Source organism: Colias croceus, chromosome 6, assembly GCF_905220415.1.
Source record: "Colias croceus chromosome 6, ilColCroc2.1".
NCBI lineage: Eukaryota > Metazoa > Arthropoda > Insecta > Lepidoptera > Pieridae > Colias > Colias croceus.
The window spans coordinates 10665266-10683552 of NC_059542.1; the positions used below are offsets into that span (position 1 = coordinate 10665266).

The window sequence follows — 18287 nt, forward strand, 5'->3', positions numbered from 1 at the left end:
TCTTAAATTGCAGCAGAAAGATTCTAGAGTAATTTTAAATGAGGTCTTTAAGAAGGTCTTCGGTTTGTTGGTAATCCAGTGATTTTAAAAAAGTAGAAACTGTCTTTTTGCAGTTGTAATTGTTCAAGGGATAAATGTTTAATTTCTTATTTATTTTATTATAAAGAAAGGGTCCCATAAAGCAAAAGAAATTATGTGAATGAGTTGATGAAAAAGCGGTAGATGAACAAATTGTGTTATTATGGCGCTTATTCTTGAGTAAAGTGGGGTCAAATACCAGCTTTGAATGTTGCTTCATAATGGTGTGAAGTATGAATGTTTGTCTAACCGAATGCACACCCCACATCCTATAGAGCTCTAACGTGGGGTAACGATATGGAAGTCCAGCACTCACTTTAAGTATGGCACGTTGAGCTCTTTCAACTTCAATAAGGTGTGACTTTGCACAACCGCCCCAAGATGTAACACAATAATCTATCAGTGAATTACAAAGTGCAAAATATACAATTTTTATCACCTCTCTGTCAGCAACATGTCTAAGACTTCTGAAAATATAAATCAATTTTCGTAGTCTGGACACTAGTGTCTACGTGGGGTTTAAAAGATAAAAATTGGTCGATAGTGGTACCGAGGTATTTTATAGTTTCAGTCCTCTCTAGTACAGGACAGTTACAGTTCACGCGATTTGGGGGACAAGTATGAGCTGATATTACGAGTGTAGGAGGTGGTAGTAGATTGACCTATATAAAATATACTTACTTTCGGTGACGAATTCATGATTAGCTCCTGAAACATCTTTATTTAGAAACATATAGGTACATAAACATAATATATTCTGGATATGTTCTGTTTAGCGTATAAGCTATAATCTAATATATAAAATTCCCCTGTCATAATGTTGGTTACCATACTACTCCAAAACGGCTGGACCGATTCTCATCAAATTTTGTGTGCATATCGGGTAGGTCTGAGAATCGGCTAACATCTATTTTTCATACCCCTAAGTGATGAAGAGTAAGACAGAACAACGTTTGCCGGGACAGCTAGTAACTATTAATATACAATGAAAATATAGGTACGTCTAAAAGTTTTAAAATAGACTAAATAGAAGGAACTACAACATAGAGTTAAGTTTAGTATAGTAGCTTTATCAACAAGTCACAGTGTAACAAACACTCATAAGAAAATTTACGGCATCATCATCACTACATAGTATAAAACAAAGTCGCTGTCTCTGTCTCTATGTCCCTTTGTATGCTTTAAAACTACGCAACGGAAATCCGTTGCGTAGGAAATCCTATTAAATAAAAACAGCATCTAAATAGATGCTGTTTTTATTTAATAGATAGAGTGATTCAAGAGGAAGGTTTTAGTATATAATTTATTAGGTTTTAGACAAAGCGGGCGAAGCCGCGGGCTGTAAGCTAGTCATTATCTATTTCAAAGAATTTGTTTTAAGTTCAAATTCATAAAACAAAATTCATTTTAACTTCGAAATCTTTTTATCATTTGATAAACGCACATAGATTCAGGCGTCATTATTTTCGCAAAAAATTATAGACCATTGAGGTCCGGAATAAAAAAATGAAATATGAAGATATGCTTTGTTAAGCTTTGTGAATTATAATGGCAATAAATATTTTTTTAATAAGTGTTTTCTTTTATGTAAATGCTTGAATCGGTTGTATTTAATTTGAACATAATATACTGTCTTACCACAAAAAACTACAGGGTTTAACTTTAAGCGCGGGTTCTCTTTATTCTGGTTTTGTCGTATTTCACATAGACAACTATTAAAGTGACATATCCCTGGTTTAAAGTTAGACTGTGTTTAAACCATTGGTATTTAGAAGAACAAATTTTCTGTACCCAGTTTAACATTAAATATCATTAATTACGTGAATTTGCTAATACTTATACGTGATGACCATATTATTTAAACTATATAGTACCGGGACCGTAGACGGGAGGTATCTATCCCGTCTACGCTCTGGTGAAAAGCTGATGAACTATGAACGTCCATCTTTATACTCTCTATCTAAACCGCAACAAAATCCATTGCGTAGTTTTAGATCTTAGCATGTAGGTACATAGGTAATCACACAGTCAGGAAGCGACTTTGTTTTATATTAAGTCGTGAATGGAACCACCCCTAGACTTAAGAGCATAAGCGATCAATCAAGGTTGTAATTAAATTTTTGTTACTTTTTTTTATAATGCTGTTGCCTTAAACGACAGAATTCTATTTTATCATCAGCATTATCGTCATCATCACGGTCAACAGTCCATTATGCTCCCACTGCTGGGACACGAGCCTCCTATGAGGAGGCCTTCCACCACGCTGGCCAAGTGCGGGTTGGCAGATGTCGTCGAACTTTTTAACATTTTTTTGCTTATGGAAAATACTTCCAAGGGTACATTATATTTGAGATAAGAACAATTTAACAATAGATTCCATTTCACAAGGGGTCATACATATGCACCTTGACACTTCAATGCATTGTCTTATTGAATTGTGGACATGCACCAAAGGTCAATGTTTCGATTGAAAAGTAATTAGTATTGAAAAATAATGTTTTTAAGTATAAGGTAGCTGCGGAAAATTCTTGTATACCTAATTAAAGATTATTAAACGCCAATCTTTAAGACACGATTTTTTAAATAATGTAAAGAATGCTAAAACTAGCTATCCACCCGAATTATTCCATTTTCATCGGTCTAATCTATCTGTATCAATATAATTTAAATAAATACTAGCTGTGCCGCGCCGTTTCACCCACGGCCAATTAGGTAGGTATTATTTCTATAGCTCATTTATCGTACTGATATATTATAACCTATATTACTTTACTCTATAGAGTTTCATCCAAATTCGTCAAGTAGTATTTTCGTGAAGGATTAACAGACACCGGTACATCCATTCTTTAAACCATTTAAAATATCAGTAGGATACTAAAAATCTTGCCTAAGAATATTTTTTCCTTTTGCATTGATGTTAAACTTAAATATACAGTAACATGAAATAAAACCAACACATAAATAAAAATATTAATTTAATATCACTAAACATAATCATTAATCACACTTGACAATTCTCTTGTCGTTAAATTCATTACATGATTTCAACAAAACCAGTGCTGAATAATTAATCTACATTTACATTAAAATAAATAATACAAAGACTAAAGAATTCAAATATTTATGAAACTATTGCAATTTTTTTTATATTTTTTTTAGTGTTACCTGAAACTGACATTTATCCTTCATTTGAATTCAAAATTATCAAAATAAAATATTAATCACATAAATATTATAAAAAAATAAAAAATGTTTTATTTTATCACCTATCAATGCGATCTGAAAAACAAATATGCTTCAAATTTATTATTATTCAGTTAAAGTCTAAATAAATATCGTTTTGCAAGGCGAAAAACATGAAATATTTTTTACTTTCCTTTTTTTCATATTTATATAGAAAAAATAATACATACTTCATTCATGCCTGCTTTTTAAAATGTCGGTAATAAAATAAAACATTATCGCAATTAAACTTATTTGAAGGTGTAAATTACCGAACAATTTAATTAATTGAAGAAATAAGAAAATATCAACATACACATATCTTAATAATAATTAATGAGATTAATAACCGTCAATAATTGGTTGTGTTTATCGTAAAGTTACGTTCATAAATATATTTTGTAAAAAAAAATCGAACAAATAATTCAAGTCCATAGCAATTGTTGGTAATTTTTCTAATACCTATAAGTTGTGACTATAATTATACATTGACACTAATTCTGGATTTTTTTTTGTAGACCAACATACAGTCTACCGTACAATATCTTTATTCCTCGTTACACATATCCACACATGTACACAATGTACATGTGTGTTTTTTATAAATTAATTTTCATCATCAAAATATCATCCAACTATTGACTTGTTAACTATCTTCTTCAACTTTAAAAACAAATTAAAATACGACCAATAATTTCAGCACAAAGCTACAAACACGCACATTCTTTGGACATAAATAATTCCTTATCACTCTTATCACAATTCACTAAGCACTAAATCGAACACGAGGCTATTGACTCTTCTGACTATCTACTGGTCTCTCCTTCTTAACAGCTACTAATCCAAAACATCCTCTAGTACCGTCCAATTTGATGATGCTGGTCTTGTAGTTCTGTCTATAGAAGTTCAGGAATAGGAACATGAAGAAGGAAGTGTTGCAAGCCACGAACAGAGCGACGCCTTTGGCTGGGGGACACTCTGTACGATTCACGGCTATAATATAGTGTATTATTATGCAGACGAATTGTATCTGAAAACAAACATTAATTTAGACTTTTTGATTCTTTTGGGAAAAGTAGAATCTATACTTTAATTTATATTTTTTTTGTTTTTATGGCATTCAAATGCTTTATAAATATAAATTTATAAAGGATAGAAAAAATTCGAGTCCGATTTCAAGCGATTTCAAGTCCCGCCTCGTGATCGAATTTTTTCTATCCTTTATAAATTTATATCTATACTTTAGTTAAAAATTATGTCAAATATTAAAGAAATAGACTGGTCATATTTTAAAGATATTTCCCATTTTTTTTTTTTATTATTATTAGCATGGTTCTAACGTTCTTTTTTATTTAATACAATATAATTTAATTAAGTAATAACATTTTCAATTTAATATAATTTAAGTAAATATTGATGTCAGTTTCCAATTTTAGATAACAACAAGGTTTCAACAACAGTTACAACAACGATGAGATCGTGACGTAAAATCAAAGAAAGTATAATACTATATTATTATATATGACGTCATAGTCTATCAAACTGCTCTAAGCTTAAACCCATCAGCTAACCCTCCTTACACTTAATCGAGTATAAGGTATAGAATAATCTAGTTTGATGGCAAAAAAAATTAGGTACTTACCAATTGAAATCGTGTCATGTACTTCTTCCAGAAAATGTACTTCGCGACCTTTGGTCCCAACGCCGCCAACCCATAATACGTGTACATAAACACATGGACTAGAGCATTCAGGAATCCAATAAAGTACAGAGTGTAGGATGGCCAGTATTTCAAATACATCCAGGTACCAAACATCATTATGGAATGGTGGTAGAGATGCAGGAATGTAACCTGACTATCTTTCTTCCTGAGCACGAAGAATACAGTGTCGAGCAATTCGGTCACTTTGGCTGCGAAGTATACCCATATGTCGAATAGTATCTGTGTGATTCGAAATTCAGTTAACCAATAACAATTTAATTAATGTGACAATGGAAGTTGATCTGATGCTTCGAGATACTAGGAAATAGATTTCATGTAGAGAATATAATTTTATTATAATAACAGAATAGCAAATACTATGAAATCATTGTGTGTCGGCACGACTATAATTATAAAGCTGAAGAGCTTGTTTATTTGTGTGAACGCGCTAATCTCAGGAACGGTCGGATTTGAAAAATTATTTCGGTGTTAGATAGGCCATTCGTCAAGAAAGGCTATTTCGGTGTTATAAAGGCTATACCAACACGCTAACACCAACAGGAGTGGAGCAATGCGGGTGAAACCGCGGGGAACAGCTACTCAATAATATAATAAGTATTACGTATACTACTAAAGGATAGAATAAAAATAGTCTTACCTGTTCTCTCTCTTTTTTGTCGTGCATGTAACATGTAGTGGGTGCAAAGCCTTTTGTAAGTAGCATCGATACATACTGAAAATATAAAATTTTACTTTAATATTATAATATCACTGGGTTTTCATTTAGATTTGATTTATCACAGAAATATTAAGAACAACCTTCATTAGATTCATTTCAGAACATAAAAGTTGTTTCTTACATCAGTAGAATACGCCAGAACTACTAAATGATTCTGCACTACATTCTATAGACATAGATCATGGCCTGACAAACCTAAAAACATATATCTCAGGACAAAAACTTTCTTCAACTTACCTTTTGCACCATGTACGCTGACAGCACAACTTGAAACACATTATACAGAAGGAGTGTGATTGTTAGCTTGTACGGTTCCCGTTTCGTCATGATCGAGGGTCCGATCTTCAACACGAAGAGAAGATACGCTGCTAGTATCATCAGCATTGGACCTGGTGTGGCCATGAGTGGTAGGGTATCCACTTCATCGTCTGCGAACAAAAAATTTAGATCAAGCTCTGATATTTATTTATTCAAGTAGACATCGTGCAGAAGCGCTTTGAATCGTCGAGGCTGCTAGTGAGTACCATCAGTATTCTGTACAAAAACCAGATCAGACCAGATTTATTGATTTATTAGTTAAATATAATGTTTCAAATGCTTTGAGAAGTCCAGTTGGATGTTGTAGTAAATCTTAAGCACAAAATATGTTCTTGAATGAACTAAATTATGTTATGTGGTGACTGGTGACGTTTCATTATACCTTTAGTGAGTAACGTGGTAATAGTATAATAATCAAAAAATATGTGTGGCACTCGGGGACTGCCGCGGTAAAGCTTTTGCATAGCATGCCTTCAAGCCACACCTCCGTGCCTGTCGGAGTGGGGAGCGTGAGATTTATCGTTACGCAATTTCTGGATTCGGTCCCCGCGCTCAAGGCCCGCGATAGAAGCTATGCAATAGCATAATTACTAGTTTTTGGTTTCACATTGGGACTAACAAATTTGATCTCTACGCTAACTCTTAGTGGGTATATGCGACAAGCACTTAGCATTTCGATAACATTTTTTTTTTGAATCACAAATAGATATTTATAATCCATTTGAAGAAGGTATACATACTTGTTGAACTAATTAAATAACACAGATCCAAATTATAAACATTCATTCATATAAAGCACGTCGTTATCTGTTTATAATATACAGAAATGATTTTTACGATTGATCGAATTTGTCAAATGTCAATGGCTCGCAAGCTTCAAGAAGGTTCAATATAGGTTTTAAATTATCTTTATCTTTTGATCAATTTCCTTTTTTATGTGGTTGCAAGAATTCTTCCGTGCTATTTTAGAACTGAATTACGCATTTCAATTTTTGAACATATCATATTATTTTTATTATTCTGTTTGTTTGTATCAAATAGTTTGGAAAATCCAAAAGTGCACGCCTCATAATCTCATCCTTTACAATAAAATTGATTATTTATAAAGAATACGTGACTATAAATATAAAAATGAAATAAAATAAAACATTTGGAAAAGTAAAGAAAGCGGTACCGTAATAATTGAGCTATTTTTCTTGTGGCCCCACCTAGATGTGAAACTGCGCAGGTTTAAGGGACTGACTACCAACTTATTTTTTTAAACCTTGGCTTATAGTATAAAGAATCGAGTTTATAATGGTGAATTTTGAGTACACTATAAAAAAAAAAGTCGATATTTTTTTTGTTTATTTAATAACAATTAAACCACATCGAATCAGACCCTGAAAAATGAAAGGGTTCTATTCCTGAGCATACTCAAGCGTAAGAGAAAAAAAAAGACTCGATTAGTAAAGTATTTCGGTCGCTATCGTGTTAACAAGAAAAAGGATCCGCACATACAGACACACGGACGTCCAAGACAGAACTTTTTTAAACTGTTTTTTAACTAGTTTAAATAACAAAAATGACATCAAAAATATCATGAACGTTAAAAATAGTGTTTTTTCTTAATATGTGTGTGTATGTATTATCTTACAAGTGCAATGTATGATACATAAAGACATTTTAAGTTTGAAAAATCAGATGTTTTGCGCGAAGTGACAGTAGTACCCACCTCAACGCTTCGCTTATGAGGCGTGCAATAAGCTACCGAGGAAGGCTATATAGGCTTTATGTCATCACGCTAACACCAACAGGAGCGGCGTCACGCGGGTAAAACCGCGGATTAGTACATGCACAAAATACTATTGATAAAACTGCATATTATCGTATGACGTCACACTAAATTCGCATTAAGCGCAAAAAACCTTCGCAATTTCGCATTTTAATTAACCTATACAAATAATACAATGAGCATGTTGAATCAACTATGTAACCGTAGTATACACATTGTAAACACGTTGTTTGAAACACCTAGGTGTTAAAATTGTCATGTATAGAAGATAATTTTTCCTGGTAATGTCAATAATATTAAAAAGGATTTGCTCATGAATTACGATGCACTGGTTATAAATACGTTTTATCATCATAATAAGTATATAATATTGTTAATGTTTATTACGTTTTTATTTAGTTGTAAATAAGGTTGTAAATAATAATTAAGAGAGCTTTTGATTTATCTTTACTATATAGCTTTATAACACTCCTTCATCAGACACTAGCTTCGCATTGTCTTAAGCCTAGTAAATTATATACTAAAACCTTCCTCTTGAATCACTCTATCTATTAAAAAAAACCGCATCAACCGCATCCGTTGCGTAGTTAGTTAAAGATTTAAGCATACACAGGGACATAGGGACAAAGAAAGCTACTTTGTTTTTTACTATGTAGTGATTAATAATTTCATTTCTTTGTATATTAATTCCACAAAATATTTATGTAAACAGCTCTGTTAGCATTTCACAAAGTTGCATCCTTGGATAACATCTTTGGATAACATGTATGTTCGTAGAATACAATAATTATGTCGATTTGATTATTTTAAATGCACTTGATTATGACAATAAATATGATAATTGAATTCATATTTTTTGCAGCTACATAATAGGTACCTATGTACCTATACTAAATATTTTTATTACAATGTTTTTGAATCATACTCAAGAATCCATACTTTATGAATCATAACAACATAATTTTTGAATCATACTTAATTTAATTAATTTAATTATATATAATATTATAAATGCGAAAGTAACTCTGTCTGTCTGTCTGTTACTCAATCACGCCTAAACTACGGAACCAATTTTCATGAAATTTGGTATGGAGATATTTTGATACCCGAGAAAGGACATAGGCTACTTTTTATCCCGGGAAAATGACGCAATCCTGGAAATCCCACGGGAACGGGAACTATGCGGGTTTTTCTTTGACTTCGCGGGCGAAGCCTTGGGCGGAAACCTAGTTATTGATAAAATATTCAATAAGAACTACAGTGTTCTTTCTTTTCTACTTTGTTTTGCACGCCTCATAAGCGAAGCGTTGAGGTGGGTACTACTGTCACTTCGCGCAAAACATCTGATTTTTCAAACTTAAAATGTCTTTATGTATCATACATTGCACTTGTAAATAATACACACACATATTAAGAAAAAACACTATTTTTAACATTCATGATATTTTTGATGTCATTTTTGTTATTTAAACTAGTTAAAAAACAGTTTAAAAAAGTTCTGTCGTCCGTGTGTCTGTATGTCCGGAGGATTTTCTTGTTAACACGATAGCGACCGAAATACTTTACTAATCGAGTCTTTTTTTTTCTCTTACGCTTGAGTATGCTCAGGAATAGAACCCTTTCATTTTTCAGGGTCTGATTCGATGTGGTTTAATTGTTATTAAATAAACAAAAAAATATCGACTTTTTTTTTAATATTTATAGTGTACTCAAAATTCACCATTATAAACTCGATTCTTTATACTATAAGCCAAGGTTTAAAAAATAAGTTGGTAGTCAGTCCCTTAAACCTGCGCAGTTTCACATCTAGGTGGGGCCACAAGAAAAATAGCTCAATTATTACGGTACCGCTTTCTTTACTTTTCCAACTGTTTTGAGACAGTACAAGAGCATTGGCACATGAGAACAAGTGTATCTACATACTTATATTATATACACCTTTATAAATAATCAATCAATCAAAAGGATGAGATTATGAGGCGTGCACTTTTGGATTTTCCAAACTTTTTTTAATGTAATCTTTGTTTTGTACTGAACATGCTCTCTGGGAAGGAACTGTCTTCCTTAACATAATTACCTATCTAGGAAGACAGAGCCTCACTGTAATTGTACTGTATTTATTTTTGTACTCAATAAAGATATTTATTTATTTCTATGTGTGCTTCCACATAATATTATTTCAATATATTATATTTACAGCATTTGCGGAAAAACAATTTTTTCGAGGAACCGACTTTAATACGCAGGATTGAGAATATAATATATTTCATGGCATAAATTATAATATATTATTTGGAATATTTTTTTATACTTACATTGACTTTTTGCCATATCCCATACCGGAAATCGTAATCCAACGCTGTTACTCATTTTCGTATCTGAAAATAAAACAGAAATAAATATTATTTTTTTGTTAAAATATTCTAAAGTAGACTTCCTTTATTTAGAATGCAACATCCTTTATTTTATATATTTAGAAGAGACAATAAATATTTATAATATCTTATTTTGTTTTTGTTGTTTTTATTCAAACGTTTTTAGAAAAATAATAAAATTAAAATAAGCAACATAATATAATGTGTCTCTCAAATAGTCTGATCAGTAGTTGCGAGGATGGCTTATCCTACAAACATACAAACAATAATGTCTGTATGATATTGGTACAGATTTTCACACTTATTCGAGCGGTTATTGACCTCATGGATAAGGCTGTATGCTATCTCATTAGCGTTAGCAGTAACGACTGCTTAAAACTGTTGATAATAATTTTAATAAGTATTGAAAATAATTATCCAAATGTTTGAGGCAAGAATATTTGAATAATTATTTTTAATATTAAAATTATTATCAACAGTTTTAAGCATTTCTAATATAATGCTTTCTTTTTCACCATTGCACCAAGTAGGAAATATTTTGAGTGTAAAACAACCTTTTAGATTTTGTTCCGTAAACAGTTTACAGCAGTGGTGGCTCAGTGGTGAGACCTCGGACTTCGGATCGATAAGTCTGGGATTCGAGACCAGGCGAGCGCGCAGGAAATAAATTGATTTTTCAATTTATCTGCGCATGTTGTAACATCACCACTGCTCGAACGGAAAACATCGTGAGGAAACCGACATGTCGAAGAATTAAAAAAAAGTTCGACGACATGACGTGTCATCCGCCAACCCGCACTTGGCCAGCGTGGTGGATTATGGCCTGTACCCTCATAGGAGGCCCGTGTCCCAGCAGTGGGAACGTATATGGGCTGATGATGAAACAGTTTACAAAGTAATATCTAATATTGCTACTGTTAGAAACATTAATAACTTACTGTTTATAAAATTGAATAATACTTCGTCTTTTTAACGAGGTTTCGATACATAAATAACAAGGAGAATTAGTTTGTACACTATTCATAACTATTGACTGAACAAAGAATGTAAGGATTGCTTCTCTTATTAGTTGAAGTACCTGCCTACAAGAATTTATGCTTACTGCATACGTTTAGGAAATGTTAAAAATGCAAAATAACAGATTCGAAGAGTAGTCAAAACTGTATTCTATCTCATTTCTAAAGATAGGCACTACTACTACTACTTACGTAATACGTACCTTATTTCTTAGGAACGTCATCACAGTATTACAATATCTGAATATATATAAATCTCGTGTCACAATGTTTGTCCTCAATGGACTCCTAAACCACTTAACCGATTATAATAAAATTCGCACACTATGTGCAGTTCGATCTAACTTGAGAGATAGGATAGTTTAAACATGTAGGTACCACGGGCGAAGCCGGGGCGGACCACTAGTTATAATATAGATATTTTAATACTGTGACGTCATACCTTAGGACTTTACCTATGCATGTATCTAATCAAGATATCAAATAAATAAATATTTTTGTAACTTTAAAGTTTCTTCACCTTTTGGAAGCCTCTGATGATGACAAAAATGTGTTTATATGGAAGAGGGGACTGGATTAGCAATATCTACGATTATGTTTATTAAATTTGTTTTTCTTTTCTAGAAAAATATTTACATGAAAATTTTACGAACAATAGTTAAACATTATTTCATCTTATCGCAGAACAATGGAGATGTATGAATGCTTATCGAGATTTCGCAATTGATATTGTTCTTATACGTTGAATATTTGTTTTAAGGGACATACTATAGGTACATCCCGCGGTGTCTCTTGCGTCATCTTCACGATGACATAGCTTCCTAATGTGAATATTCATTCGTTTTTCCACGTTTTTCAATACTTCATGGCATTGTGAAAAAAGTAATGTATGTAATTGTGTCACTTGTTTGCTGTGTTTCTAGACGATCTCTAAAAAGGCTATACTGAATGTGATGGGATTCAACAATTCATTATGATGATTATAATTTCCTTCATTAAAACTGGTGAATTTTTAAGACGATAAAAAAAAGACGGGTTGCACTCCGGGAGTGCCGGCAGAAGTGAAAACTTGATTATTAACGTTCAGCATGTTTGATATTTTGGAATGGTATCCGTCTTACGCATGGAATATAAGGGATAAAAAAAATCCGTCTTACGCTTTTTCGATCAGGCCACGTGTCCTGACGCGAGTTTAAGATTTTATACCCAACGCCGCTAAAGAAGTTTTCACTTCAAACATTTACAGTACATTATTGTTTGGTATAAGTAGTTATCTGAACCTTATTATGTTTGATTAAAAATCCACACTTGTTTTTCATGACTTCACGACTCACGTATTTCATCGAAAAGGAAAGTTTGATTTATTATAGGAGCTTTTTGCCAACTTTCATTGTTTACTTCCAAACCGGTTTTAAGTAATCATCATCAGGTTATCGATTTTCATAAAGTTGCAAATAAGTAATTATTTTTAATTTGCGTTTTCACGAATACGCGGTAAAATTTATTGGTATTTTTTTTTCATTCACTTCATATTCGGTTAAACATGTACTTTCTTAATATTTGCTTATACCACTAGCTTTCCTGCCGTGGCTTTGTCCGCTTATATACTAAAACCTTCCTCTTGAACCTATCTATTAAAAAAAACATCAATTCCCGTTTTGTACTAGCTTTCCTGCCGTGGCTTTGTCCGCAGCTTACCTATAGATATACTAAAACCTTCCTCTTGAACCACTATCTATTAAAAAAAAACATCAATTCCCGTTTTGTACTTTCAAAGACTTAAACATACCTACATAGGAACGGACAGGTCCACAAACTCGTGAACCGAATTTCAAAAATTATTTTACCATAGAGCTACCGCGTGACGTGGGCTATCTATTACTTTTATTTATTTATTTATTTATTAGACACACCAATAATGACTCAATAAATACAATTTACAGAAGTACATTAATCATTATTTCCTATTATTACGTTTTTTTAGAAAAACATATTGGTTATCGTTTAAAAAAAATACTTAAGTACATAGATTTAAAATTATTGTTAAATACTCGATAATTTTGATCGTAAAAGAAATATGGTGTTATTTTAATCGCTTTCCTCGTTATAAATGAAATAAAAAGTTTGCATAAATAGCATTAGTAGAAGGTTATTGTAATAAAGATTATACTCAAAATAAGTAGGTTTTTACGTATATAATATACTAGCTGCTCCGCGCGGTTTCACCCCGCCCCGTGGCGCCACTCCTGTTGGTCGTAGCGTGATGATAGAGGCCTATAGCCTTCCTCGATAAATGAGCTATCTAACACCGAAATCATTTTTCAAATCGGACCTTCGTTCCCGAGATTAGCGCGTTCAAACAAACGAACAAACTCTTCAGCTTTATACTCAAACTCAAACTCAAACTCAAACATTCATTTATTCAATTAGACTACTATTTAGTAGCACTTTCGAATCGTCATTACATAATTATTTTAACATTTACCACCGATTCGGAAAGCAGTGATCTATGGAGAAGAATCGGCAAGAAACTCCATAGTTGCTCTTTTAAAATCATGTAAATATTACAATATATGAAACTTATATCAATAACAATATATATACATAACAATATAATAACAATATATATTATATATTATATCAATAACAATATAATAACAATATATATTATATATAATTATAGTACCTAGTATAGATTAGTTATTTCACAAAAACTCTTGCATAAATTATGAACATTTTTTTACAGATTTTTTATAAAAAAAATCTATATGTAATTAATCCTTTTGTATTGTAAAAACAACACAATGTATCTATAAATTTTGTTAATGTGATAATGTCACACTAATTAATTTAATTAAAGAATATAAATGTAAATTTGAACCATTTTTTAACCAATTATGATAATAATTGCAACATTAATTTGATAAAAAAATGTGTTACGTAGAGTTTATGTTTTTTATCGACAATAATTATATTAAGAAGAAAATGGGTTTTGGAGAAAATATTTATGTAAATTTAAACCATTTTTTTAACTAATAATGATAATAATTGCAACATTAATTTGATAAAAAAATTAGGTATAAGTTTAAGTTACGTGTAGAGTTTATGTTTTTTTATCGACAGTAATTATTATATTATTAGGAAGAAAATGGGTTTTGGAGAAAATATTTAGGTTACTTCTCCATAGTAATATATACATGACATATAATTATAAATGCGAAAGTAACTCTGTCTGTCTGTCTGTTACTCAATCACGCCTAAACTACTGAACCAATTTGCATGAAATTTGGTAAAGAGATATTTTGATACCCGAGAAAGGACATAGGCTACCTTTTATTGCGAAATATGTACCACGGGCGAAGCTGGGGCGGACCATTAGTAAACTATAAAATAAAACTTTATTGTTATCTGTTTGATGGTTATTTCTTTAATTTGGAGCGCTTTAAAGTTTTAAATTGAAAAAGAAATTAGTATAAATTTGAATTAGAAATTGCAGAAACGATAAGAAAAAATCGTAAGTAGTTAATTATTGAGTTTATGTCGTTAGGTAGTACCAGTTACAAGCTACTTCATAATCTTACTATCTAATATCTACACTAATATTATAAAGAGAAAAACTTTGTTTGTTTGTTTGTTTGATTGTAACGAATAGGCTCATAAACTACTGGACCGATTTTAAAAATTCTTTCACCATTTAAAAGCTACATTATCCACTAGTAACATAGGCTAGGTTTTATCCCGGAAATCCCACGGGAACGGGAACTATGCGGGTTTTTCTTTGAAAACGCAGGCGAAGCCGCAGGCGGAAAGCTAGTATATTATAAAGGCGAAAGTTTGTATGGATGTATGGATGTTTGTTACTCTTTCACGTAAAAACTACTGAATCGATTACAATGAAATTTAGCACACATAGAGGGTAACTTGGATTAACACATAGGATAGTTTTTATCCCGGAAATTCCACGGGAACGGGAACTATGCGGGTTTTCCTTTGCAAACGCGGGCGAAGCCGCGGGTGGAAATCTAATAATATTATAACCGTGAAAATTTTTGAGAATGGAAGGATGTATGTACCTCTGTATGTTTGATCCTCTTTCATACGAAAACCGATAAAAACAATCTAAATATGACGTAACGGGCGGAGCCGAGGCAAGCAGCTACTACACAGTATTGATAATAATGATACCTATATTGTAGAAAACAAGAATTTAGCAATAATTATTTAATTATTATCGTATTTCCTTCATACCTATGTACGAGATGTAACGAGAAATGCAGAGATAAATTCAAATTGATTAATTTGTAATGTAAATATTTAAAAAAAAGAAATTAAAGCTAATAATAATTGGCTGTTGAAAAAAAAACTTAGATATAATTTTTTTTCTTTTATTGTGAATTAATACCAATGGGTAAGTATTGGTTAATACCAATGTTTACTTATTATGGTTTGTAAATAAACTTAATTAATTTGGAGAGCTATAGAATTCCCATTGGTCTTTAAATTTCAAGCGATTTCAAATCTAAATTTTTAATCAAAAACTAAAAAAGTATACAAATTGGTCCAAATTATTTATGTGGTACATTATTTTTTTTAAAGATCCTTATTATTATTTTTCACGTAATAAAACTATGTACTTTCATAAGTATGAATTATATTATTTAAATTTTCAAATAGGTACTTACATGTTAATCCTTTATCAAAATAACACTAACACTTATTTATTATAATTTTTTAATTAAAAATTCCACAGACGTGTGTACTTCACCGCACCTCCTATTGTTTTGTGGGTTTTCTTAAAAATATTGGCATTTTATGTCACAAAGATTCAAGTTCACGGTTGACTAAACACAGGGTGATTTTTTAATATACTACAATATGTTTTTAATTAATTATAAAATGATAATCTTATAACAAAGGGATATATTTATTTCAACGCCCTTCAAAAGTGCATAATTTTTGCATAGTAATATTATAGAGCTGAAGAGTTTGTTTGTTTGATTGTTTGTTTTAACTAGATATTCTCTGGAAATACTGTTTTAAATAGAATAATAATTATTATTGTATTAAATAGTTCATTATATTATTCAGAGGCTTTACATCACGCTACGACCAATGCGAGCGTTTCGTTCAGTTTCCCTATTGCTAATGTGTCAACGAATGCAATATAAGGGCCGATTTTTCAATCCTTGGTCTTATTCATCCAAATTATCCATCCAATAAAGTATTACACGAACATTTTAAAATGTCACCTGTAAATTACTGTCATATACGGACATTGGATAGTTAGAATCATTTTTGAAACGGTAGTTTAATTCGTAATTCGATGAATAAGTTTTAACCAAGGATTGAAAAATCAGCCCTAAGATGTTATTAAAAAAACGTTAATTAGCTGTAACCACAGGCTGTAACTGTTACGTCCAAAACATAAAACTGAATAGTTTGAACGCGCTAATCTCAGTAAAAAATTTTCAATGTTTGATATGTATGTGATCCTTGAGTGCTATAGAAGACCGGGTAAAGCCGGGGCGTACCGCTCGTCTCTTTTCTTCTCCGAATATATAAAATTCTTGTGTCACAATGTTAGCATACCTACCTAATATTAGTTACCATACTCATCCGAAACGGCTACACCGCTTCTCATGAAATTTCTGTCTGTCTGTGGAGGTCTGAGAATCGGCCAACATATTATATTTTTCATACCTCTTAGTGATAATGTTAAGGATTGCGGGGATGATTAAAGATACAAACTTTGATCATTGAAGCGTGCCTTTATTAATCACACAACAACATGGGGAACCTCTTACATCTTGCAGATTACAGACAATATAAAAACTTCCTTCATAACTGACAGTTGACACAGTGTCACAACCAACGCAGTGTTGCTACATACAATATTATATAAATCATTGTTAATCAACACCTCCCCCCAATGATTTATATCAACATAACTAACATTACCTACAATGAATAAGTAAGAACTAACAATACAATAATTTGTATTAACCAAAACTAACAAACTAAAAATACACAATGCGAACTGAACTTTATTCCAATCCTAATTTAGGTACAAAATAATTATGGGAGATTTTATTTAATGGTTTCGTAAAAATATCAGCTATTTGTTGCTTTGTAGGTATATACATAACACAAATTTCCTTACATTCTATTTTATGTTTAACAAAGTTGTATTTTACATCCACATGTTTCATTCTTTTTTGATCAGGATTACATACAGAAAATATTGTACTTTTATTGTCTTCATATATGGTAGTGGTATTACAATTAACAGAAAATATTGTACTTTTATTGTCTTCATATATGGTAGTGGTATTACAATTAACGTCTAACTCATTTAATAATTTCCTAATCCAACAAGCCTCTAGAGTTGCTTCATTGAGGGAGTATAACTCTGCCTCAGTAGTGCTTAAAGCTACAGTGCTTTGCTTTTTGCAACGCCAAATAACACTGTTATCAAATACTTTAAATATATAACCAGTTACAGATTTCCTATCTTTATCTACAGCAAAACTTGCATCAGCATATCCAACTAGTGGTTCGGAATTACAATTCTTAGTATATTTTAAATTATAATTAATGGTACCTTTAACATATCTTAAAATCCTTTTCAAGCATTGCCATAACCTTTCTGATGGTCTAGATTGATATCTTGCTAAATATGAAACAGAAGCACACAAATCAGGTCTTGAACCTACTACAGCATACATCAAAGAACCTATACAAGCTCTGCATTTATGCTCTAAAGAGTAATCAATTGTACAATCATCAAGATTAACATTAACTTCCATGGGTGATTCACTAGTATTTGCTTCAGACATACCAAATTTTGTTAATATAGACTCTAAATACTCTTTCTGGTTAATATACAAACAATCACTATCTTGAATAATATTAATACCCAGATATTTTAAATTTTTAGATCCTAGATCTTTCATTTTAAATTCTGTATATAACATTTCTTTAACATTATTTATCCTTAAATTGTCCTCACCCAAAATCAGTAAATCATCCACATACAACAAAATGTAAATACCATCCTTAAAAT

General features: G+C 31.5%; 1 protein-coding gene across 1 annotated transcript; it reads right to left on the minus strand.

The window, feature by feature from the left end:
• Nucleotides 1-3036: 3036 nt before the first annotated feature.
• LOC123692399 (elongation of very long chain fatty acids protein-like) lies at nt 3037-16014 on the minus strand. Its single transcript, XM_045637137.1, has 6 exons — nt 15907-16014; nt 10149-10211; nt 5979-6169; nt 5661-5735; nt 4943-5242; nt 3037-4330 (listed from the first exon to the last, which is right to left on the minus strand). The coding sequence occupies exons 2-6, from the start codon at nt 10201-10203 to the stop codon at nt 4091-4093; spliced, it is 861 nt and encodes a 286-aa protein (XP_045493093.1). The 5' UTR covers nt 10204-10211; nt 15907-16014; the 3' UTR covers nt 3037-4090.
• Nucleotides 16015-18287: the final 2273 nt, after the last annotated feature.

Excerpts from the sequence above, each read along its gene's own strand:
- LOC123692399 (XM_045637137.1), bottom strand. The coding sequence starts at position 10,203 with ATGAGTAACAGCGTTGGATTACGATTTCCGGTATGGGATATGGCAAAA. Across the intron at positions 6,170-10,148 it reads GGATATGGCAAAAAGTCAAT|ACGATGAAGTGGATACCCTA; the intron begins GTAAGTATAAAA and ends TTTTGTTCGCAG. Across the intron at positions 5,243-5,660 it reads ACAAAAAAGAGAGAGAACAG|ATACTATTCGACATATGGGT; the intron begins GTAAGACTATTT and ends CGAATCACACAG.